The sequence below is a fragment of the Diadema setosum genome, chromosome 3 (genome assembly GCF_964275005.1).
Source record: "Diadema setosum chromosome 3, eeDiaSeto1, whole genome shotgun sequence".
NCBI classification, from domain to species: domain Eukaryota; kingdom Metazoa; phylum Echinodermata; class Echinoidea; order Diadematoida; family Diadematidae; genus Diadema; species Diadema setosum.
Genome location: NC_092687.1, coordinates 44111335 through 44136957, shown reverse-complemented (window position 1 = coordinate 44136957; position 25623 = coordinate 44111335). Strand labels below are relative to the sequence as shown.

The 25623-nt window shown below is 39.4% G+C and overlaps 1 protein-coding gene and 1 pseudogene across 1 annotated transcript; both read left to right on the top strand.

Moving 5' to 3' along the window:
• Positions 1–14142: 14142 nt before the first annotated feature.
• Positions 14143–17588, top strand: LOC140226604 (uncharacterized; annotated as a pseudogene).
• Positions 17589–18888: 1300 nt separating this feature from the next.
• LOC140226608 (uncharacterized) lies at positions 18889–25384 on the top strand. The gene is made up of 3 exons (XM_072307063.1): positions 18889–19020; positions 21722–21837; positions 22870–25384. The coding sequence occupies exons 1-3, from the start codon at positions 18954–18956 to the stop codon at positions 23056–23058; spliced, it is 372 nt and encodes a 123-aa protein (XP_072163164.1). The 5' UTR covers positions 18889–18953; the 3' UTR covers positions 23059–25384.
• The last annotated feature ends 239 nt before the right edge of the window (positions 25385–25623 follow it).

Below are 25623 nucleotides of genomic sequence, written 5' to 3'. Positions count from 1 at the left end.
AAACTGTTAATGTTAACGTTTAAACGTTAAGTTAGGTCGTCTGTACCGGTACGTACATTATGTTTTTCAACCAACTCGTGCTTGTATAAACACTTGCATAATTCAATCCTTACATACATTTTCAAAACTTCACATAAAATACGAATTTCTTTTACAAAAACTAATCATCTAAATCAGCGTACGGAATATTCCCATTGTTGACACAGTACAGATTCGTTGTACAGTATTCTAAGTTGTAACAGGCACCGTATCACATCATGCACAAGTATAGGCGCAGTGTCCGAGTTCGATGATGTAGAAATCTAACAAGTTAGTTAGGCATAGGGTCTAACGTGACGGTTAGGGCCTAGCTAGGTAATGCTAGGGCCTAGTCAAGGGCTAAGGCCTATATTTTAGACTGCTAGTGCTAGTGCTAACTAAGTTCAATTACACAATGACCTGTCTCGATCATTTCCTACCTCATAATTTAGAACTTTTTTATGCCATGGTCGGCTGTATGATAGCCCTACTACATCGACCACCCTCTTGTAATAAAAAGACCGTGTATTACTTGGCGCACTGAACGCATACTAGAGTAGTACTGAGTACGCACTTCACTGCACGCAAAGCACATAAAAATGGATTGGCTTTGACTGTTGATGAGGATGGTGTGGGAAAACGCGAAAATTCACCGTTCATTAACAAAGTTAATGGTTTTAATCAAGGACAAAATTTCGAATAAATATTTTCACCGAATCGTAATGTAATGTCTATAGAAGTTTCTAAAAAGCTTCGTACAACACGGTGTTCAATACAACTTGGTTTGCGTGCATTGTCAATGCAAAAACAGCGGTCGATCTAAGTCTGAGAGGAGCGTTTTAATACCGCGGGGAGCTGAAACGAGGCCGCGCAAGTTCGATGGCGATATTTTTGCACTGAAACTTCGAATCGAAAAGGGAACAAAGGCATTTGATAGCCTAGCTCTGGATTTTCTCAATCACGTAGGTCAAGTTTTTTGCATGAATTTCAGTGTTCAATATTCTTATCAAGCAAATAAACATTAGGCGGTCGATGAGTAGTAGGTCGAACCGTACAACCAAAATCTACTGTAAACATAACGAACCCCCTAAAATCCAATAGTAAAGTGCAAGTTAAGTTCTGCTACTTTTGCTGGAGCAATTCATTCTTTACTAAGCATCATTGCCATCGATGATGCTCGATGAATTAAGGTCTACGTAAGCTTCCGGTAGAAAAAAAGGCCTAGAACCCCTATAGAAAATGAAGATAAAGACAGAAAACAGATTGTGGTGTTTTTACATCAGCATCAGGAGAATGGTATAGCGATTAAATGCGAGCGAGCGAAGCGAGCGAGCTTGAAAATTTTGACATTTTACAGTCCAAAAACTGTCCTTTGTGGCTGTATTTTTTTGCTTTGGAAATTAAGGGGGCGCACCGGGTGCAACTGCTGGCAATTACTGGCAGCAACATCAGGAGAATGGCATAACAATTAAATGCGAGCGAGTGAAGCGAGCGAGCCTGAAAATTTTGACATTTTACAGTCCCAAAACTGCCGCTTTTGGCTGTATTTTTTCGCTTTGGAAATTAAGGGGGGTGCACCGGGTGCAACTACTGGCAGTTACTGGCAGCAACATCAGGGGAATGGCATAACGATTGAATACGAGCGGGCGAAGCGAGTGAGCTTGAAAATTTTGACTTTTTACAGTCCCAAAACTGTCGTTTGTGGCTATATTTTTCGCTTTGGAAATTAAAGGGGGGGCGCACCGGGCACAAGTGCTGGCAATTACTAGCAGCATGCAACATCAGGAGAATGGCATAACGATTAAATGAAAGGGAGCGAGTTTGAAAATTTTGACATTTTACAGTCCCCAAACTGTCGTTTGTAGCTTTTTTTTTTTTCGCTTTGGAAATCAAGGGGGGGGGGGACACACCAGGCGCAACTGCCGGCAATTACTGGCAGTAACATCAGGAGAAAGGCATAACGATTAAATGCGAGCGAGCGAAGCGAGTGAGCTTGAAAATTTGATATTTTACAGTCCCAAAAACTGTCCTTTGTGGCTGTATTTTTTCGCTTTGGAAATTAAGGGGGGGGGCACACCGGGCGAAAGCTACTGGCAATTACTAGCAGCAACATCAGGAGAATGGCATAATGATTAAATGCGAGCGAAGCGAAGCGAGCGAGCTTGAAAATTTTGACATTTGACAGTCCCAAAAACTGTCCTTTGTGGCTGTATTTTTTCGCTTTGGAAATTAAGGGGGGCGCACCGGGCGAAAACTACTGGCAATTACTAGCAGCAACATCAGGAGAATGGCATAATAATTACATGCGAGCGAGCGAAGCGAGCGAGCTTGAAAATTTTGACATTTTACAGTCCCCCAAACTGTCGTTTGTGGCTGGTATTTTTTCGCTTTGGAAATTAAGGAGGCGCACCGGGCGAAAACTACTGGCAATTACTAGCAGCAACATCAGGAGAATGGCATAATGATTAAATGCGAGCGAGCGAAGGGAGCGAGCTTGAAAACTTTAACATTTTAGAGTCCCCAAACTGCCGTTTGTAGCTATATTTTTCGCTTTGGAAATTAAGGGGGGGGCGCATCGGGCGAAAACTGCATGCTGGCAATTACTAGCTGCAACATCAGGAGAATGGCATGATTAAATGCGAGCGAGCGAAGCGAGCGAGCTTCAAAATTTTGACATTTTACAGTCCAAAAACTGCCGTTTGTAGTTTGTAGCTATAATTCGCTTTGGAAATTAAGGGGCCGGGGCGCACCGGGCGCAACTGCTGCCATTCACAGGCAGCAGCATCAGGAGAATGGTATCAGCATCAGGAGAATGGTATCAGCATCAGGAGAATGGTATAGCGATTAAATGCGAGCGAGAGGAGCGAGCGAGCTTTAAAATTTTGACATTTTACACTCCAAACACTGCCGTTTGTAGCTATATTTTTCGCTTTTGTTTGTCCCACTTTTACGGGGGAACCATCTCCCCCCCCCCCCATCGACGCCTCTGCATATGAGGGTGCTTTTGTTAAGTGAAAGATCTGCTGCACACTCTTTGATAAATTAGGGAAATATACGTCAATCTCAAAAGTGTACAAAGTCTATCGAAAGGGATCCTGTATAGCGGAGCTTTTGCATGTTTATGATTGCAATACAACGATCTGGTGCATAGTTCTGGCGATATTTGGACAATTTTCCATTAAGAAAGTTCGAGATTTGTCCTCATCTCGGGAATTGCTTGGGGGATAAATGATTTGTCTTCCTAAACACTTCCGTAGGGGCGGGGCAAATGCCCCTTTGCCCCCCCCCCCCCCCCCCCCGAGATAGATTCGACGCCCCTGATCTTCCCTGGGTATGCTCATAGATGTATCCTGACTGAGTCACCAGTCACTGTCGTTTCTCAGGAATGATTCAGGAAATGGAGGGGGTTCAATTATGGCGATATAGTTTTTGTTATTGTTTGTTTGTTTGTTTGTTTTCCTACATAATTATTATCTTGCAGATGGTCCCCAGTTACTCGCGTCATAGCATGTTTACATTATAGGCCTATACTATTTGACGTTGTCAACGTCTGAGCCATACCTTACAGTGTATGTCGATGTTACTTTCTTCGCGAGCGAGCGAAGCGAGCGAGCGCTTGAGAAATACTGTATACATTTTCCTACAAGATAGAATACTGTTCAGCTCTGTTACCTGTCTGAAGGCCGGCGTACAAACGTCATGCAATATGCCAAAATTGACACAATCACATTTCTGCTTCCTCCATTTTTTTCCCCAAAATTCAGGGGGGGATGATTGTACAGGCCATCCCCCCCTCCTCCATTTCAGGGGGGATATATCCCCCCACCCCCCCCCCCCCCGGGATTTACGCCCATGCTTTTAATGCTTTTCTTTTGGACAAATTGAGGGATTCAGACATATTGATCTACAATGAAAGCTTCAAAGGAAGGATCAGGAAAACATATTGTGCAGTTGCTGGGTGCACAAATAACAGTAAAAATGGAAATGGAAGCTGCACAGCAGTGTGTGAAATTCAGACACCGCTGACGCATGATAAATTAAGGCAAGAATTAAAGACAATTAAGTGAAATACAACGGCATAAAAAATGCACAGATTTCGAAACAAACTATGTCTACTAGATTCTCTATTAACTACTTTAATTAGGTTATCACTGCATATTCGTAAAATGTGTTGTTCATCCATAGAAGACAAGTTTAGATCAAAGAATTTGATAATTCACTGATTTTTTTTCTTATCCTTGGTGTCCTACTTGCCAAAGTTAGAATACACTTCCTGGCTAGACTTTATTATTATGACAAACATTTTACAGCCTACACTACAGCTAAATAAATGTTTCAAGATGCGTTAAATTCTTATATTGTTTTCATTCTTCAATGTTCAGCACTGAATTGACCATACACTGTTAGAACGCTGTGTAAAATTTCGTTGTTTAAAATATTGTTGTTTAAAATTCTAAACAATGTTGTTTAAATATAGAAAATTGGAGCTTGACTGCCTTAAACAGCGGTTGTTTAAAACCAATTCGGAATGATTGTCCAAACAATTAAACAACGGTTGTTTAGAAATTGATGGGCAAAAGTCATGTGATAGTCATGAACCAATCAGCGGGCCTGCATGTATCCTTCGTCGCATGCATGCAATCGATCGCCGTCTGCCGGGCGGCGCGGCCACCGCGCCTCGGCCTCACACACACACGTACATCACACGTTTATGTACGTATAGCTATACAGTAGCGCGGCTATTCATCATGATGGATGGCGGTGACAATGACTGCAATGCAGCTATATGGAGTCACGAACATTCTCAGCAAATGGGGTCTAGCTATAGAAGAACTTTGCCAGTCATTCCAAGGTATTTATTTATTTAACTGATAGTTACATCGCTTCATGCCCATCTGTAATTTGCATGATGTATGAAGCTAGTCAGGGCTCACGCTTTGGGTTCTTGGCCGGGCTGCGCTACGTCTCGCCTTCATGCATGTAACGTACACTGTAATAGATCTAACAAACTGTTAATGTTAACGTTTAAACGTTAAGTTAGGTCGTCTGTACCGGTACGTACATTATGTTTTTCAACCAACTCGTGCTTGTATAAACACTTGCATAATTCAATCCTTACATACATTTTCAAAACTTCACATAAAATACGAATTTCTTTTACAAAAACTAATCATCTAAATCAGCGTACGGAATATTCCCATTGTTGACACAGTACAGATTCGTTGTACAGTATTCTAAGTTGTAACAGGCACCGTATCACATCATGCACAAGTATAGGCGCAGTGTCCGAGTTCGATGATGTAGAAATCTAACAAGTTAGTTAGGCATAGGGTCTAACGTGACGGTTAGGGCCTAGCTAGGTAATGCTAGGGCCTAGTCAAGGGCTAAGGCCTATATTTTAGACTGCTAGTGCTAGTGCTAACTAAGTTCAATTACACAATGACCTGTCTCGATCATTTCCTACCTCATAATTTAGAACTTTATTTATGCCATGGTCGGCTGTATGATAGCCCTACTACATCGACCACCATCTTGTAATAAAAAGACCGTGTATTACTTGGCGCACTGAACGCATACTAGAGTAGTACTGAGTACGCACTTCACTGCACGCAAAGCACATAAAAATGGATTGGCTTTGACTGTTGATGAGGATGGTGTGGGAAAACGCGAAAATTCACCGTTCATTAACAAAGTTAATGGTTTTAATCAAGGACAAAATTTCGAATAAATATTTTCACCGAATCGTAATGTAATGTCTATAGAAGTTTCTAAAAAGCTTCGTACAACACGGTGTTCAATACAACTTGGTTTGCGTGCATTGTCAATGCAAAAACAGCGGTCGATCTAAGTCTGAGAGGAGCGTTTTAATACCGCGGGGAGCTGAAACGAGGCCGCGCAAGTTCGATGGCGATATTTTTGCACTGAAACTTCGAATCGAAAAGGGAACAAAGGCATTTGATAGCCTAGCTCTGGATTTTCTCAATCACGTAGGTCAAGTTTTTTGCATGAATTTCAGTGTTCAATATTCTTATCAAGCAAATAAACATTAGGCGGTCGATGAGTAGTAGGTCGAACCGTACAACCAAAATCTACTGTAAACATAACGAACCCCCTAAAATCCAATAGTAAAGTGCAAGTTAAGTTCTGCTACTTTTGCTGGAGCAATTCATTCTTTACTGAGCATCATTGCCATCGATGATGCTCGATGAATTAAGGTCTACGTAAGCTTCCGGTAGAAAAAAAGGCCTAGAACCCCTATAGAAAATGAAGATAAAGACAGAAAACAGATTGTGGTGTTTTTAACACACAATATAGTCTATGCACCACACGTAAACTTAATGCCTGTAGTAATAATATACATGTACCACCTTAGTAGAGTTGTATTTGTTTCGTGTAGGTAGGTGGTTTGGAACCAATTTTTGGCACTTTTGTCACTTTCGAATAAGTTTCTGTGCAAAGATTAGGAGCTTTCTTCTCAGTCTGTCAAGATTTCCATGCCAAACGAAGCACATTGTGCAAATTCACACAAACTTGTGAGAAAAATGTTTATAGAATGAACATTTTTGCAGAAGCTAATGATCATGCATAATTCACTCCAACATTTATGTTTTTGTTATTACTTGAGTATTATATTTTTTTTTCCATTTGGTTTATAGCATTCTTTCTGGGCCACCCTTAATATGATTACAAATGGAATCTTGTTCCCTAATTTGTACAGATCAAGCAAGACTTCAGCCAGGAGATCATGGCTGAAGAAAGGATGTTTGCAGCATGGCCATGTATGCTGACAAAGTACTCTAGCATGGGGAATCAAGATGTCCATCGTAGCAAACGCTGCTTATTCGTCACACGGGTGACACCGATGGCCTTTCCCAAGGTACATCTTAAATAGTATTGCTCTGTGTAGAGATTTTAATCTACAGCCCCAGTACCACCCTTTCCTTTTTTGCATTTGAGTTGAGGTGAATTTATTAACAACATTAACAAAATACTTACAGTATGTACATGACTAAAAAAAAAAAATTGTTAGACCGAGAAATTCATTCAATGCTTGTTAATTAATTTCTAAGACTTTCGCAAAAACCTGCAAAAACTGAAGTGGATCAAAGCCAATATCAAAGAGATCATCCGGGCTCTTGATGACTCTGCTTTGTCCATCGTTCAACTTGCATGTCATGTTCCCGTATGTGGTTTTGTTGCCGATTCGACATCATGAGCTTCCTTGGCATTTATCATGCACTGATCGAGTGACATATTGCATGCCTTTAGATCTTCATTGATGTACACACTTTTCATGTTCTCTTTTCCTTTCAGACTAGAATGCCCAGAATACAGTTTGTTCCTTTTGTTTGCAATAAAGTGGACTTTGATCTGCCTGCTCTTTCCTTCTTGCCTTTTCCCCAAGATGATGACAAGATCATGAAGATGAGATGTCCTCTTTCCAAATGCCTAAGCCAACTTCCTTGGCAACATTTGACTCGCCCTCAGTAAGCTCTTCCTCTGTCTCCTCAGCCCCCTCTGGCAGGCCAGTCAGGCAGAGATTGTCCCTCCTTAGCTCATGTTGGACCTCGTCCTGCTGGAACTGAATCCTCAAGAGATGACATGTGGATTCAGAACATCTTTAATTCTGCTCATACACTCTAAAAACAGTCTAGTCAAATAATTAACTAGATTTCCCAGTCAAGTAAAATTGACTTGAAAATCAGTCAATTATCAGTTACTTTGCTCCCTTTTACTATAATATCTGTCATCGATGAATAACTAAGTGCAATATAGTTACGTTTGACGGGTTTCCTTTGATGCGCCTACTGGGAACAAGCGCGGTCGCTTATTGGCCGATCCGCGCGATGGTTCGAGTAAAAGTTATGTTGATCACTAGCCCGACCAGCCAGACGCTGTTGATACGCTACGCGAATCACGATACGTATGTATATGTACAGCGGCGACTGGGCTGTGTATAGTAGTTGATCACTAGCTGTGTGCGCTGCTAGCTAGCTGGGCCTAGTGTTGTGGGCTAGAATAAGCCGTTTTATTTTTCGTTCGGCGATGAATGATTTCATGAGGCAAAGACTGCTGGAATGGGGGATGGAGGAGTTGATAAGACATTTTCAAGGGTAAGTTGAAACTGCATTAGGTCTACCGTCTACAGTTTTGCACCTGCATGTGATCGGAAGTGACCGTGAATGATATGGCATGACATGTCATGAGTGTGATACTGACTGTATGAATTGATGAGGGACCGAAAGCTACACACTTTGTTTTCAGCAGCTAGAAAAATCACGGAAATCATTGGCTTGTGCAATTTCATTTTTATATCTTGATTCTACATATTCCAAAGTTGAAAGAGAAAATTACGAGGGTTGAATGTTAACGCTTATTTTCAGGTCAATATTAATGCCGGTGTCAAATTTGTTCTGAAAAATGAAGGGGTCCTAAAGCTACGCAGAATGCCTATGCATTTGAGTCGTGCAAATCTTGATATTGAAATTTACTGTGTGTGTGTATCGCGTGTGTACCCTGATTTGAACGTGTCGCATTGCGCGTGTATGTTATTTGTATGGTGCGTAGCTTTAGGACCCACTGTACCTTTTGTGTGAATGTGAGGTCTAGGCCCTAAACGTTATTGAATCGGTGCGAAACTACATGCACTAGCGGGCTGCCGTCTAGCGCCAATTAAACTCCATTATTCATGTATTGGTAGGCCTACTATCACTCAGACTCGGAGTCGGGAGTCTCGGGCTAACCCAGGCTAGGCTACGGCCTAAGCCCAACTTTAATAATCCAGACTAAAGCGGGCTATAGCCGCTAGTACGTAGTGATAATCCAGGCTTAACTTAAGCCTAGCCTAGGCTAGACGAAACATTAGGCTACAAACCTGTATTTAATAGGCCGATCTATCTGTGTTTGTGGACCTTGCATTGTACTGTACTCTGTGTGTGTGCCCGCCCGTGTGCACGTGTGTGTGTGTGTGTGTGTGTGTGTGAGTGTGTTTGTGTATAATCGGCCCGTACTGTATCTCATTATCTGTGAGCTATGTCCAAACTTCGTATCTCTCAGCTATTAAAATCCATCCTCATCAGAATACTTGGCTCATACGTGGTGACTTTTCACAAAGGTGTGAGTAGTGACCATGGCATAAGGTTGTACATGACATTCATTTTTTTTTTTTTCATTTTAACTTGCCCTAACAACCACTAAATAGCATTTTTTACTAATCTCTTCTAACCATGCATACCACTTCCAGGTGGTTAGATCCAACAGATCCACTGACTAGACTTTTTAATTGTTTTGATGTTTTTTATAATATGCAAATGTGGAATATGTATGGGGCGTTCTGCCCCATAACTGACCTATCTCTTTAAGCTGTTTTCACCTGATATTGCCCATTGACATGTAGTACATGTGAACATTAACTTTAGCAAGATCACCCTCGTGCAACTGCAAGAGATGGAGGCCGATTTTTTTTTTTTTGAGTTTTTCCCTAGAAACCAGAAGCTCCTCTTTGAAATGATAGATTGATACTATGTATCACTGGCGTAGCCAGGGGGGGGGGGGGGCGATGGGGGCGGTCGCCCCCCCCCCCCCTAAGATTTGGACCGGGGATTTGGGAGGCGGAAAAAAAATGCGTGTATACTGTATGCTTGCACATGAAGCGGGTCTCCTTTGCAACCTTTCATCAAATAAGATATTTTTTTGAATATTTCACTCAAAGTGTGCACCAGATCGTTGAATTTCAATTCAAAATATGCAAAATCTCTCGTGCTTGGGAGGGGGTATCCCCCTCCCAAACCCTCCCCCTCTGTGCCTCTTTCCCTAGCTTAGTACACTTTTTAGATTTACAAAAAAAAAATATGAATAATTCTGAGTGCACAAGACTTATCACTTATATTCCGAAAACTCAAGGTTCCCTCATGTATAAGGGGAATTTCCCCTTTTAATCGACCCTTTCCTCCCTCAGCCCCCCCCCCCCCATCATTTTTTTTTTTTTTGTGATTTCCCAAATGTTGATTCCATCAAATATGCGTATACGAGATATCTCAATTTCAACCTTAAAAAGGCAAAAGCTCCATCGGAAGGGAAGGGTGGAGATAACACTCGCCCACGCCTTCTCCCTGCTCGCCCGCCCCCCCCCCCCCCCACCCTTCCGCCATGCATAGAAGTAGACTGTGGCTGTACCCAGATCGCTTTATTTCAATTCTAAAAACGCAAAAGCTCCGCGAGCGGGAGGGGGAATCCCCCTTCCCCTAAGCTCTACCTCACTAGACTTTATACATACACACAGATGGTGCACATTCGGAATAAGAGCTAAATTCCGTGATTTTAGCACTTCGATGAAAAAGTATTGCACCGAAAATCTGCACCAGATCGCTGAATTTCAGGTCTGAAAACGCAAAATCACCTTCGTGTGAGAGGGGATATGCCCCTATTTACACCCTCGTGTGCATGCTTTTTCTGTTTGATTGCTGAACTGCAGACAGCGTTCATGATATTCAGTGTAAGAACAAATACAAGAAGATTGTTTAAATGATATACCATTTTATAGGCAAATTGTTCAATAATAATCTACACTAAAATATACTGCAACCTTAAACAAGTGGGACTGTTTCAACTCGTTAAAACACGCAAAAACATGCATCAAATTGCACCATTTGCAACATCAAAATGCAAAAAGTTCTTACCGTGGGAGGGGGGACACCCCCCTCCCACACCCTCCCCTCCCCCTTCGCTCGCTCCACTCGCTCGGGTTCAGTCGCGTTCATGATATTCGGTGAAAAGAATTAACACAAGTACCATTAATATAGGCAAATTGTTCAATAATAATCTACATCAAAATATACTGCTACCTTAAACAAGTGGGACTGTTTCTCGTCGATAAAACGCGCAAAAACATACATCAAATTGCACCATTTACAACATCAAAATGCAAAAAGTTCTTACCGTGGGAGGGGGGACACCCCCCTCCCACACCCTCCCCTCCCCCCTCGCTCGCTCCACTCGCTCAGGTTCAGTCGCGTTCATGATATTCAGTGAAAAGAATTAACACAAGAAGTGTATTCAAATTGTACCATTTTATAGGCAAATTGTTCAATAATAATCTACATCAAAACATACTGCTACCTTAAACAAGTGGGACTGTTTCACGTCGATAGAACGAGCAAAAACATGCATCAAATTGCACCATTTGCGACATCAAAATGCAAAAAGTTCTTACCGTGGGAGGGGGGACACCCCCCTCCCACACCCTCCCCTCCCCCTTCGCTCGCTCCGCTCGCTCGGGTTCAGTCGCGTTCATGATATTCAGTGCAAAGAATCAATATAAGAAGTGTGTTTAAATTATACCATTTTATAGGCAAATTGTTCAATAATAATCTACATCAAAACATACTGCTACCTTAAACAAGTGGGACTGTTTCACGTCGATAGAACGAGCAAAAACATGCATCAAATTGCACCATTTGCGACATCAAAATGCAGAAAGTTCTTACCGTGGGAGGGGGGACACCCCCCTCCCACACCCTCCCCTCCCCCCTCGCTCGCTCCGCTCGCTCGGGTTCAGTCGCGTTCATGATATTCAGTGAAAAGAATTAATACAAGAAGTGTATATAAATTATACCATTTTATAGGCAAATTGTTCAATAATAATCTACACTAAAATATACTGCTACCTTAAACAAGTGGGACTGCTTCTCGTCGATGAAACGCGCAAAAACATGCATCAAATTGCACCATTTACAACATCAAAATGCAAAAAGTTCTTACCGTGGGAGGGGGACACCCCCCTCCCACACCCTTCCCTCCCCCTTCGCTCGCTCCGCTCGCTCGGGCTCAGTCGCGTTCATGATATTCAGTGCAAAGAATCAATATAAGAAGTGTGTTTAAATTATACCATTTTATAGGCAAATTGTTCATAATCTACATCAAAATATACTGCTACCTTAAACAAGTAGGACTGTTTCACGTCGATAAAACGCGCAAAAACATGCATCAAATTGCACCATTTACAACATCAAAATGCAAAAAGTTCTTACCGTGCGAGGGGGACACCCCCCTCCCACACCCTCCCCCCCCCCCTCGCTCGCTCCGCTCGCTCGGGCTCGGTCGCTTCGCTCCCTCGCAGACTAACCGCCCCCCCCCTAAGATCAAATCCTGGCTACGCCGTTGCTATGTATATGTTACATGTAGCCTATTCAAAGGTTAAAGTTTTGGTAAAGTGTCCACTTTTCTGTGGAATTACCCATATTGCTTTTTCCCTTTCAAATTGAAAATAGATTTATACTAGAAATGTCGCTTTGGCGACTGGTATGCCTCCGCCAAAATGCATGATTTTCCCAATAGGTCTAGATAGTACATGTGGACAATGTGTGATTACATTTTCACAAAATTGGCAAAATATTGAAATGAAAAGTTTGTCACAAATGTGTTGAATGTTCACCTTCCCTGACCTAGGTTTAATTGGATGAATAGGAGAGCATGTATCTAGGGATTTAAGGACTTTAACTTGACTTTGACCCATTCATACATTTAGGCATTGAGTAATTTTCAAGGTACAGGTGTGGAGAAGAAGTGCAATTTCTGAATTGAATAGTAAATTGTTACCATTTTCATCTGGCCCTTGACCCTAAAATTCATAAGATAATTACTTTCAGGTAGAACATGCATAATATGTACTAAGTTTCAAGATAACTTGAGCCACTTCCGAGATATGGAGGAAAAGTTAGTTCAGCACTTTCACTTGATCTTTGACCTTTTGACCTTTGAGGCAAAAAAAGAAGAAAAAAAAAACTTTCCAGAGAATTTCTATTAGGTTAGACACGCATACACCAAGTGTAAAAAAAAATAACCCTGCTGGCATTGCATAAATATGAGGGTAATAGTAAAATTTTGAAGTCTTGCACTTGACCTTTGACCCCTGACCTTTGACCCCATGAACCCTACATTCTCTAGATAATCACTTCCAGTCAGTACATGTATATATACTATGTTCCATGAAGATACCTTTAACAATTTTCCAAGGTACGGAGAAAAAAAGGAAGTTTTAATATTTTTACTTGACCTTTTGACCTTTGACCTTTGACTTCATGACCCAAACTTTCACCAGAAAATCTTAATTGGGTAATACATGTATACACTAAGTTTCAAGAAAATATCTTCAGGCATTCAATAGATATGGTGGAAATAGTGAAATTTTATGTATTTGACCCTGACCTTTTGACCTTTGATCTCATGACCAACACGTTCACCAGAGAATCTTAATTGGGTAATACATGTATACACTAAGTTTCAAGAAAATCTCTTCAGGCATTCAATAGATATGGTGGAAATAGTGAAATTTTATGTATTTGACCCTGACCTTTTGACCTTTGACCTTTGACCTCATGACCCAAACTTTCACCAGAGAATCTTAATTGGATAATACATGTATACACTAAGTTTCAAGAAAGTATCTTCAGGCATTCAATAGATATGGTGGAAATAGTGAAATTTTATGTATTTGACCCTGACCTTTTGACTTTTGACCTTTGACCTCATGACCCAAACTTTCACCAGAGAATCTTAATTGGGTAATACATGTATACACTAAGTTTCAAGAAAATATCTTCAGGCATTCAATAGATATGGTGGAAATAGTGAAATTTTATGTATTTGACCTTGACCTTTTGACCTTTGACCTTGAGCATGTGCACCCAAAAGTTGATAGGCACAACTTCACCCCCTAATACACATACATGCCAAGTTTCATTAGGATACCTCAACAGGTTTCGATAGTTACCTTGTCCACAAAATTCATTACGGACGGACGGAAGGACGGACGGACGGACGGACGGACAACCCGAAAACATAATGCCTCCGGCACCACTTCGTGGCGGAGGCATAACTAGTAACATTTTTTCATTTATTCCAGATTCAGCAGGACTTCAGGGGCCCGTTGCATAAAACTCCAACCGGATTTTTTTCCGGTTGAAATCACAAAATTCCGGTTGGAAGCTCCCAACCAGAGTTTTTATGCAACGGATTTTACATTCTTAGATTAGCAACCTTAAAAAATTCAGGTTGGGCAAATCCCAACCAGAATTTTCTAAGGTTGCTAAAAAAGTTTTATGCAACGGGACCCAGGATTCTTTATCCAGAGGTTGCAGATAAGCTGTTCTCAGAGTGGCCAAAAATAGCTCCCCTGGTACTGAAGTATGCAGACCTCAATAACCCGACATGGCAGGAAGCTTTGACTGTTCCACATCTCCGTAAGAATATTTTTTTTTAAAAAAACCAACACATTTTAATTGAATAACGTTTACAACATTGAAGTTGGAATGATGCAAATAGAGAAATGATATTTGGAATGGGGAAAGAGAGATTTCCAGGAGGAGCAAAGAGAAAGGTCAATTAGAGAATATTAATTTAGTATATTCTAACTACAATATAGATTTCAATGGTAATGTTGCTTGTTTGCAAAACATCATTGGGGGTCTTGAAAAGAAATGAGCTAATTGTAATTTGAAATGATAGGTCATCATGCCAAACCATGAAGTTGTTGGTTATATGGCAATGGTCCATCTACTCGAAATTAATTCCAGTTCATTTTCTTTCAAATCAAAATTTTGTGTAGGATCATGAAATCATTTTATAAAGTACGTTATTTCCATACTATGATAATTAGCAAACCATTTGTCATTCCCTATGCCAAACTATGGTCACTCCGAATTCAGAATCATCCCATGTTCCGTTTTATTTCACCTCGGCCATTGGTCTTGGTGAAATAAAACGGGGCATGGGATAATTCTTAAGTTGTCATTCACCTAATGTGGTTTTGGGGAATTCTATATTATATATTATCTAATCTTATTCAATTTGTTTTCTTCCTAATTGTGCAGCATCTTCTGCCAGTGCGTGTCCTGCAGCAGAAGTGAGACCATGGCACTTCTTGCACTTCCACACATCGTGAATCCAGGAATGAAGAAGGTGGGGAAGCGCAGCATGAGATGCAGCAGGGTAGAGGCGTCCAAAGCCTTCATCGACATCGGCCCAGTAAGAAAATCAATTTAATGAAAATTATGCAAATCACTCAGCCTCGGACATAGTCTAAGCATGTTAATTTTTCAATTTTAAAGGTAACATGGAGTACTGGTCAATGGTGGAAAATTTTGCTGAAGTTTAATAGGCCTATGATTGATTTTCAGCCAAGAGTACTACACATTTGCACTGTAGTATGGAAACATTTCAACACAAATGTACTGAATATTTTTAAAATCATAGGTTAAAACATGCTTGATACTTTTTGACATCACCCAACGTCAAAAAGGTCAGATTAACACTGTCCCATATATGCATTTCTGTGTTAGTTCTATATCAAAATGATTTTTTGGGATCATTGTTATATGACGAATGTTCTACTATTTCCAGCACATCTAATGTGTATCATGCATTAGATTATTAAGGTTCTGTGAAATTTATTTTATACCGCAAGTACATGTATTCCTATATACCTTTAAATTGTCCTTATTATTCATTTACTGATGAGCATCAATTATTTCACTTAACCAGTTTATTCTCTGTGGTTCATTTTCAGTTTGCTTTAGCTAGCATATATCATGTTCTTTTTCATGACATAATCATGAAATAAAAAAGATGACAAAATATGCATTTTTTGTTGTGTTGTTGGAAATGTCCCTACTGTAAAATCTCAAACAGAGATGCGAACTGACTTGAAGGATTGCACTCTTTATATTTCTGGGATTATTGATACTAATTCATTTATATATGAAGACTTAGTTTGCAAAAGGGGTTAGATCCAATTTTTATGAAAATTGAGTTATTGATATAAGAACATTGTTCAACTGTGCCTGTCTTTTGAACAAAAGTATTAAGCTAAATTTTCAGAGCAGCTATGAAGAAATGCACTTCCTAATTTCACTTTTCCATAGAAACCTGTACAAAATCTGGCAACAAATGCGTTTTTCTCTGAAGTCACAAAAGTGGATCTAACCCGTTTTACGAACAAACTCTTCATATACTTTGAAGATATATTGCGCTGTTTTTACCAAGACAGATATTATTAATATTTACCCCCACTTTGTTTTTATGGAACTCTTTAAAAAGAGCAATTATGCGCCTCTAATCGAGAATTTACTATTCTTTGTCCCATGCCTCATTGCCAACACACAAATGAATGGAAATTTGTTTTCTTTTAATACCTTCAAATTATTTTAACAACATTGATTTACACATGTCTTGAGATGACATGTACAAAACGAAAAGAAAAATAAATAACATTTCATATTGCATTTGTCAAATACTCTCCACTGTTTCTTCATGTCATAAGAATTCGTAATTGTAATAATGTGATCTGAAAAGTGATAGAGCACCATAATTTTCTCTTTCTTCAGGTAGGAACAAACCTTCCAGACTACCTCGAAAACTGCAAGCAGAAGCAACCATTTGTGCTTGCCCTTGGAGACATCCTCAAGCTGGAGCAAGTGTTTGTCATTTGTGATGGTGTTGCATTGGAGGCAATGTCCCTCATCCAAGGAGTGGACCTTTGTTTCAAGGCCATCTTTGTTCTCTGGGTAGATTATCCTTGGGAGGCAGCCAACACTTATGACTTTCTGCAGAAAGTCATTTATAAGATGGATGGTGGAAAACCCAACTGCAAGACCACAACCCCATCCAGTACCATTTCCCTTAGGGCTTACATTTCTAATTTTTCATCATAGAGTCCTAGGAAATGTTAAAGGTAGTAGCCCATATTTGCAAACCCACAAAACTCAAAGCGGGATGAAATAGGTCCTTTATGACTTTGAAAGACAAGTTCAAAGTATCATAATTCACCTGTCGCCTTTTGTCAGTGATATTCAATTCTAGAGAGAGAGAACCAGGGTTTTAGAATCAATTTCTAAACCTGTCGTCCCGATGCTTTTACGAATGGTGCAAAATTACTGTTGAACGCGGAGCTCATATTATGATTATATAACATATAATCTATCTATATAATTGTTTTACAAACGGCGCCTCATAGTATGCTCATAGTAGTGCTGCGCAGTTTTCTGCGAATTGTCAAATCGACGATGCGACATCACTGTTTTTCCCATCGAAGACACCTTCGAATGACAATTTCAAGTGCCTGAACGTATTTCTAAAGAAGTCTAGAAGTGATGTAAGTCAGAAATCTAATTCCTCCTATTTTATATCGATTAAGAAAGACAAACGTGCTGTTTTATGAGTTGTCCCTGGATTGGATCTTGAGCTCCGCCGCTTCGCACTCTTGAGTTACTGTTGAACAAGAGGTAATCTGAAGAAACATCATGTTACATTTTCATATGTTTTTACCAAAGTAAGAGGCAGATTGAAATGCTATTTTGTACATGTTTACTGTAATCATATCCAAACTCCATGCCAACTATACTGCTTGTTTTGACATATTTTGCAAATGTGGGCTACTACCTTTAAAGCCTTGTTCAGACAAGGCACAACAAAGCTCAGCAACATTTTGTGTACAAAGTCAATGGGATATGAGGCGTCAAAAAATGTTACAGAGGCAAGTGACCTTTTTTGTCGCAAGGCGACAAAGAATGTGAACCAATCAAATTCCTTTAAAAAGTAAGCGCAAAATAATTTGTCCAGATGATCTTTATACATGGTTATAGTTTTACTATATTATGTGTGATGATGCAAAATCCTGTTTGTGCCACTTTCATCATTTAACATAGAAACTGGTAAGAAGATCATACTGTTACTTGAAAGTAATTCATAATGTACAAGTAATCTAAATGATAAAAACATCACAAAAACATTATTATATGATATTCATACCTTAGTACAGGCTATTCAAAAAACTGTTACATAATAACAATCCAAGAATTCTTTGTTTGAAAATGGTCTGAACAATGACAACAGGCTATATGTAGAGGAAAAACAGAATTTTTCACAAATGGGATTTCTTGAATTCCCATTTAAAAAAAAATTGTTTTTCAAAAACAGGGTCACTAAGTAGAATTTGATAAATGAATTTAAAAAAAGTGTGGTTTCTTAGCTTTAGGTACATAGCATATACAACTAGATTGTCAATGACTTTCATCTCATAAATATATGTTTTCTTTCATTGTACTCTGTTTTGCATGAATACGATGTCAGCAATGACCAACGCTATGGCTCGAATTCACAAAAGAGGTTTTTTAAGCGTACGCGAATACAGAATCCGGTCCAATTATGTGTTTTCTTTAAGCGCGCGCATGGGTTGGTGCGCTTATTTACACTTATTTTTCGTACGTGTAAGGAGGTTTAAACCATCCCATGGTTTAAACCCCTTTTGTGAATTCGGACCTATGTGTATAAAACGAATGGAAGAATCTGCACAAATGCGCAGAAAAATGTTAATATCTCAAAATGACGTTACCAAATCAAATCTAAAAAATTCCTCAAAAAAAAATATCTGGCTTTACAATGGTACCAGCCAAAAGTAGGTTTATAATGAACATCATAACTGTTTTTGACCTCCATTTATTGATTTGGACCTAAAAGTCTGATTCCATGCATAATTAATGAAATTACATAATTTTTCGAAAAAGCAACTACACAATATAGTAGATAATGTCACGGGCGACATGTGTGCCAATTTTTCGACAGCCAAGATCTCAAGCCCGGCCTATTAGGTTTAACCCTAAAAGACTGGGGGGGGGGGGGGGGGTCAAAATAGCCCAGTATTTTTAGGGTTAAGGGAGTTGAAAATAATAATTTTTAATATTTCATGTTGTTTCATGGATTGACGCTCATATTATGTAAATGAAATGTTCTCAAAATACTTTGATAAAGATGTTTCGTGATTAGACTATTAAATCAAATGCAAAGTGCATATTTGCATGTCGCCTTGAATGTAAGATGGTTTGCTATTGCAATTTTTTATGATTCGATTTGATGTTTGCTTGCAGCATAATTGAACTGTGATGACACGAACACCAAAGGCCAAGGAGGTGCATGAAAGAATGCAAGTGTATGCTGTGACTATGAATGGTGAAAATCTACGAGAATATCATTGAAAGTGGAATGACTATATTTATTGTCAATACTGACTGATAAAAAGAGTGAAAAGTGACTAGAAATGAGTGGTGAAATGACTGAAATATCAGTGAAAGTGTGATAACTATATAAATAGTCAAAACTGACTTGCAAAAATAGTGAAAATTACTAGAAATCCAGTAAGATTCTTTAACTGATTATCTAGTCAAATAAATATAACTAGAAATATATAGTCAAAATGACTGATTATCAGTTGCACCCAGCTGACCCTTTTGACTAGTCAGATTTGACTAGATATCAGTCATATTTGACTATACCTTTTTTAGAGTGTACAAGCTTCTTTCGCTCCTTGTATCACATGCGGTAGTGCAGCTTTAATGACTGTAACTACAGCTTGGACAATTATTTGGGAGAGGCTGTCTCCTGCCCCTCTCTCACATTACGTATAGCACCCCACGGCCACACAGTTCATGTACACTGAAACTTCTGGACGGTTTGTCCTTGCCTCCTTCATCTACCATTCCCCTTTTCTTCTCCACTGCCTGATCATAGATCAACTCACATGATAATCAAGCTTTTGTCAGTATAGGATAACATTAACAGAGAAGTCTTTTATGAACTATTAAAGTTTTTGCATTCTTTGTCCTACTACTTGGAATAAAAATCACTGGACCTTGAACATCCCTTGCTCTTGCTAATCTAATTAAGATATATGCATATTAACTGATCTTGCTTTATGCAATGCCAGAATATGACATGAACCTCCTGCAAAAGCCCAAATGTCATTCATATTGCAATAGTCTTTGTTAAGCACTTAACAGTAGTGCAAGATTATTCTTATTAAGGCACTGGCTGTCAACACCATTCAACTTTCTTTCATCCAAGTTCATGGTAACTCTGATTGCTGCTTTGTAGAATAGCATGATGATACAGCATTATAATTCTAATGCTTGGCCTTACAAGTTTGGCTCTACTCATCCACAATTACTTGCCCGTCTTGGTAGTAAATGCCGTTGCCAGAATCAGTCCCTCATTCAAAATGTGTAGTATTTTCTACAATACCCTCCAAACAACTTTAAAACAGCCCCCCCCCCCCCCCCACACACACAGTTAGTAATCCTGGTTGCAATCAAGTACAATATAAGTACATAAGCTAGCATCTGAATATAATAGACCGGTTTACTAATGATATGCATAATGACGTCAACCCCACGCGACCCTAGTGATTGTAACTAAGTCGGGCAAGCGAAATAAGCGCGGACGCGCGCGCCACACTGTTTTTGCGTACACGTGTGTATTGTCTACGATCATTACTCGCTGCGGATAATCGACAACTTTTGTTTGCTATATTTTTGCTTTGAGATGGCGTCAGCTTCAAGGTCTAGCCAAAGTTCGAGCAAGCCATAGAAGAATTGGACAGTTAAGGAATTAATTGAGTATTTTAGGGATATAGGTGTGAGCACAAGCGGCTACAACAAGGAGAAAGTCATCAAACTAGTGCAACTGCCGTAGCCGATTTGGATTTGCCCATCGATCCCGACCTCTCCCGGGTGGACACCGGCCGGTCACTGCAGGAGAAGCTCGCTCTGGTAGGCTGCTCTTTCTCCGATCCTAACAAGCTCGCTGGGTTTACATCCAACTTCGAGAGTATTCCAGATTTTGGACTCTTTGACTTGTTCAACTAACTGACCATCAATCGGATTGACTATGACTGGAAAAGCTAAAGGGATACAAGTCATTTGAGGACTACCGTCTTTTCGCGGATGGGAGTGTTTCAAGCCTGAAGTTCAATGAGGTTTCGGACACGAACCCTTTTCGTGTTTTCCTTAGTGAGGTTAGGCCGACCGGACATACCTCAACAAACCAACGTACCAGACCTGGGTCGTGATGAATAAGTCAACGGGTGAAATAAATGTTGCCTACTGCGAATGTCAGGGAGGTTAGGTCTATCATTGTTTTTGTTTTTAATCTTAGTTCTAGATCTAGATCTACTCTAGATCTTCTAGTCTATAGGGCTAGGCCCCCTAACTGTTATTGTTAATAGAAAAATAGGTCAAAATCGTCATTCTATTTCATGAAGTCTAATCATGAAGTCTGATTCTAAGTTTAAAAAAAAAATCCTTGGAAACATATCGATTATGAGAGATTCGTTGTCTAGTTTAGATTTCACAATCAATCATAATGCTTAAAATCATTGAAGTTTGAAGTGATGCGGTCATACCGTTGTATGTTCCGTAGCAGCAGTGTTTTCCACCCATTTTCAGAACTACTGAAGACAAAATCGAAGCCAAAATTCAATAAAATCGAAACTACAGTCCAAATTGCGTTTGATCACAGCAGAATTTTCCCTCATCTAAGGTTGGGAATTGATTTAGAGCCACACGAAATGCCGGGAGGTAAAGTCGAAGTTGATGCATCGCACACATGTTCACAACATACACGTAAGTCTACATGTGGGGATGTATCGGGGACGGCTGCAGCAGCCGACGTTGCAGGCTCGCATCCTTTGTTTGCCCGAGGTTGCGGCCGTGTGCAAAATTAAAGATCTGTGCATACATTAGTAAACCGGCCTATTATGAGCTGATACTTGTCAGCATTTCTCTTTATCAGCCTTGATTGTGTTAATATTTTTAAAGGGTATATTTGTACTTATCATTCAAAATACTCCCCCTGTGTCATACATTTTGCTCCACAGAGGAAAAAGAGACGCTTACATTCAGCATGCTGCCGCTAGTTTGCCGAGGCTGGACTGCGAGGGTGTGGGGCAAGTGCTCCTTTCAGGAGTCGGAGTTATTCTACGACTTTCAACCTGTAAGTACCTAACTGTTAGGAGGCTAATCTTCTAAAACAAGTGATGTGTTTCCCTCTTATTAAAATGATGAGATGGACTTTGACATTGCAATACAAAATATAGAAATCATCAAGCTGTGGTCCATAGTTACAGAAATTCCCAGTTTATGCTGTTTCATTTGTTAGTTTAGTCCATGGATTCTACATGAATGCAAATTTACTATGTTGCTAATGTATGCTGTGAATCACAATTTTTTTTTTATAAAAAAAAATATTATATTACATAGTCAACATACATATTTACTTTATTTTGTGCCTGACTGCTCAATCACACACTTGTCCAATATCAATATGTCCTTTTCATTTTGATAAAAAGGGGAAAAAATTCGCATGAAATGCAAAATTGGTCCCAAATGTCGCCAATAAAGAATATTCCATTCATTAATAAATATTGCACTTGACCTATGGTATCATTATATTCAGCAAGATGCTGGAAATATATCACATACCACTCATATACATCCAATGTGATACAGGGTGTCTCCCCCCCCCCCCCATACCAAAAAGAAAAAAGACCTCGCATACTCCTTAATGTTCCTACAATGTAAATGGACAAAATTGATATACTACTAGTATTGGAAAGAGTAACTTACCCAAAATAATGAAATGCAATTCAGAAGTAGTTTTTGTTTGATAATACTTTTTGCCTGGGCTTGCCAGCAATAAAATTAATTGCCTTTCAGAAGTTCCCATAGGCCACACAGTTGAAAATTCATTCAGCCAGGTCATTGTTGGCCCTTGCAAGAATAGAAAATGTAATACATGGATGTTATACCCAATTTAGGGTATATGTTTGCAAATGAAATGCTGCAGAATTTGGCCAGGCACTTTATTATGAACTCTACCTTGAACACTGGAGAGGTGTGGGAAATATATCTGTTCTGATGGACTTCATTATACCAATGCCTCAACCCAACACTTCTGTGTAGATTATTTCAAGATTTTATCGAGATAAAATGCATATTTCTTTTCCACTTCCATTTCATTTTACAGGAGGGCACAGACCTGGCTCTCTGCATTGGACAAATTGACAAGAAGCAGAGACCACAGCCCTTCATCTTGCTGATGGGAGGATCCTGGAAGAAGCCACTGCAAACCTTTGTCATTAGGAAGTTTTCGCTACACGACGCGAAGACCGAGAATACGAGGAAGCGATCACTTGTGACAGTCCCCGTACTCTGACTCCCGTCCCCATATCTATACAGTTTCGCTTTCCTGTACAAGACGGAGGCGTGGGGACAAGATTGCTGATTGGTTGGCTGACTGGCTGGCTCACTCCTGCCCAGCATTGGGACCGAACGCTATTTTGGCCAAGTACCGTACTCGTTTTCCCCCGGACGGGACGTTCCTCAGATTTGATCATGTGCAGAAGCAAATTTCGCACACGACACGCTCAACTCCCGGCCGCGTTGTGCTTGCGAAAACTCCCTATTGTAGAGAGACAGGGATTCTTGTTTCCAACTTTGGCAAAGGCTGTGGACTGTGCATTCAAAGTGCATTATGTCCTAGATGTAGAGTACCAGGCTCAATGTTTTGCTGCCTGGCAGTTCTTGGAGACAGTTGTGTACAAAATGCCTGGTAAAGTGACGTCCAATTCTGTGAGAGAGATCAGGACTTACCTGAACTCTTCAAATCAGGAAGATTAGATGCGTAGAATGAGATTTTCATGGTCATCAGAAGTTTAATTGACAAAGTTGACTTTTAGGTCATTCGTCAAAGCAAAGGTTTGGTATCTATGTTTTATTTGTTTATAACTCAATAAGTAATGGATACATGTCACATGGAAAGATCAAAGGACATGAGAAGATTGTTCTATTAGTGGGTAATGTTGGCCCTTAAAAACTTGTGATAAAGATGGGCTAGAAGTGAATTAAAAAGGGTATTTTGCATAGTAGTGACTTAATGAAATATTGGGCAAGATCTTCACAGGTTTATACTGAAGCATGACAGTCAATTTTCAGAAATATAGCAATTGTGAAATTAAAACCTCATATCTGTTGAGCATAATGGAGGTGACACTCCGTACTGAATGTGGCCTTCATAAAATTCAAGATGAACTGTTTCGTAGAATGTATATTTCCATTATGAATTTATTTCATTGCATATAGAGTAATCTTCATTACTGCCATCTCTATCACAGGAGTGACAGAGATGATCTTTGCTGGACAGATGTGCTGTACTTGGCACATCCCAGTTATGAAAAAAAAAAACTGTATGTGTTGGTGGCAGGTATGACTTCTCAAATTACACCAGTAAACAGGAGTAAATTTCATTATAATTACAATGTACTGTACATGTTATTTGGTCTGTTCAGATATGCTGAATATGGGTATGGAGTAGAATTTTCACAAGAGATAAAACTTATTTCTTAATGTGAATGGTTTCTCCATCTGCAGTATATTTACAGTCATCATTGTACTGTCAAGGAAATATAATCTAATAACCCCTGACTTACTATTGCAGATGTTCCCCAAAAGCATTGCAACTGAAATGATTCAAAATGTTGTTACATCAAATTGAACATTGTTAAAAATGATCTAGTTAATAGAGAAGCTGTGTAGTGCAATACCTTCAGTAATATTTTCTTAGTGGGGCAACAAAGTACAGTATTGGGACAGAAAAGCAAATCCTTAGAGGGTCATTCCCTTATGCTTCGCTTATGAGATTTCCAAGCGCATGTAATAGTGACAAACACTTCAAGAACAAAGTCAGTGGTTCTAAGAAAATCAGATGATTATTCCAGGAAATAAGACTCATTCAAGATTTATCTTGTTTGTCAGGGTATGATCACTATAAAACTGGATAATGTGTCTGTAAGGTGTGCATCGGACTGTAAAAGCATTCTGAAAAATTACATTCTCTGTGTACTGTTCATTCAGTTAGCCCTTTTGGACCCATCTGAGGGCAACTGATGGTCCACATGCACCCACACAACATGAGAAATGAAGCAACAAAATATTCAATGTGGCACAGGTATAGATAATCTCAAGCTGAACACATCCATGTTATGCATAATAATTAATTCTTTAATTATTGCATGTTTCAAATTCAATTTGCCATTGCAGTTTAGTTGAAATATTGTGAAATGTGATTTTTTTTTTTACGGTGTGAAGCGCCCCATTTGTATGTAAGTGGAATCAAAATGTACATTTTGACAATACACTAATCTTTAGATGAGTCGAGGTCAATTCAGCTGGGAAATCACTTAACTCAAGCATAACAAAAGCTCGTGATTTTTCCTCTGCAGTCAAACTGCATATTTTTACTAAATCCGCGCAAGTCGACACATTTTTCTCGGTTCTCGAGAACTTCGACTTATCAAAGGTTAACTGTATAAGAAGAATCGTTACTCTGTATATATTCTGAAAATGGATGAGACAATTCTTGATTGGCTCAATTTGTTATTTGTAATAAGTTTGCACATCGATGGACATATTGACCGATTGAAGGTTTTCTAATGATACGATGTCAGCAATATAGACAGTGAAAATATGCTGAAATATATAATTGGCCAAAAAAATAAACATTTGTGTTATTGTGCTTATATACAAGTGAGTTGTACAGTAATATGGGATTAAGAACTGTTTAAATTCTAAACATGAATATTTAATATTTGCTTTAAACAACCCAGTTGTATACAATTACTTTTAAACAACCCGGTTGTATAGAATGACTTTTAAACAACAGTTGTTTAGAGTTTTAAAAAACTTTTTTTAAACAACTCAGTTGTATAAAATTACATTTAAA

Bases quoted from the DNA above. Each gene is read 5' to 3' on its own strand.
- LOC140226608 (XM_072307063.1), top strand. From the start codon at position 18,954: ATGACACGAACACCAAAGGCCAAGGAGGTGCATGAAAGAATGCAAGTG. The intron at 19,021-21,721 runs GTGAAAATCTAC...TTTGCTCCACAG, and splicing joins GTATGCTGTGACTATGAATG to AGGAAAAAGAGACGCTTACA. The intron at 21,838-22,869 runs GTAAGTACCTAA...TTCATTTTACAG, and splicing joins TATTCTACGACTTTCAACCT to GAGGGCACAGACCTGGCTCT.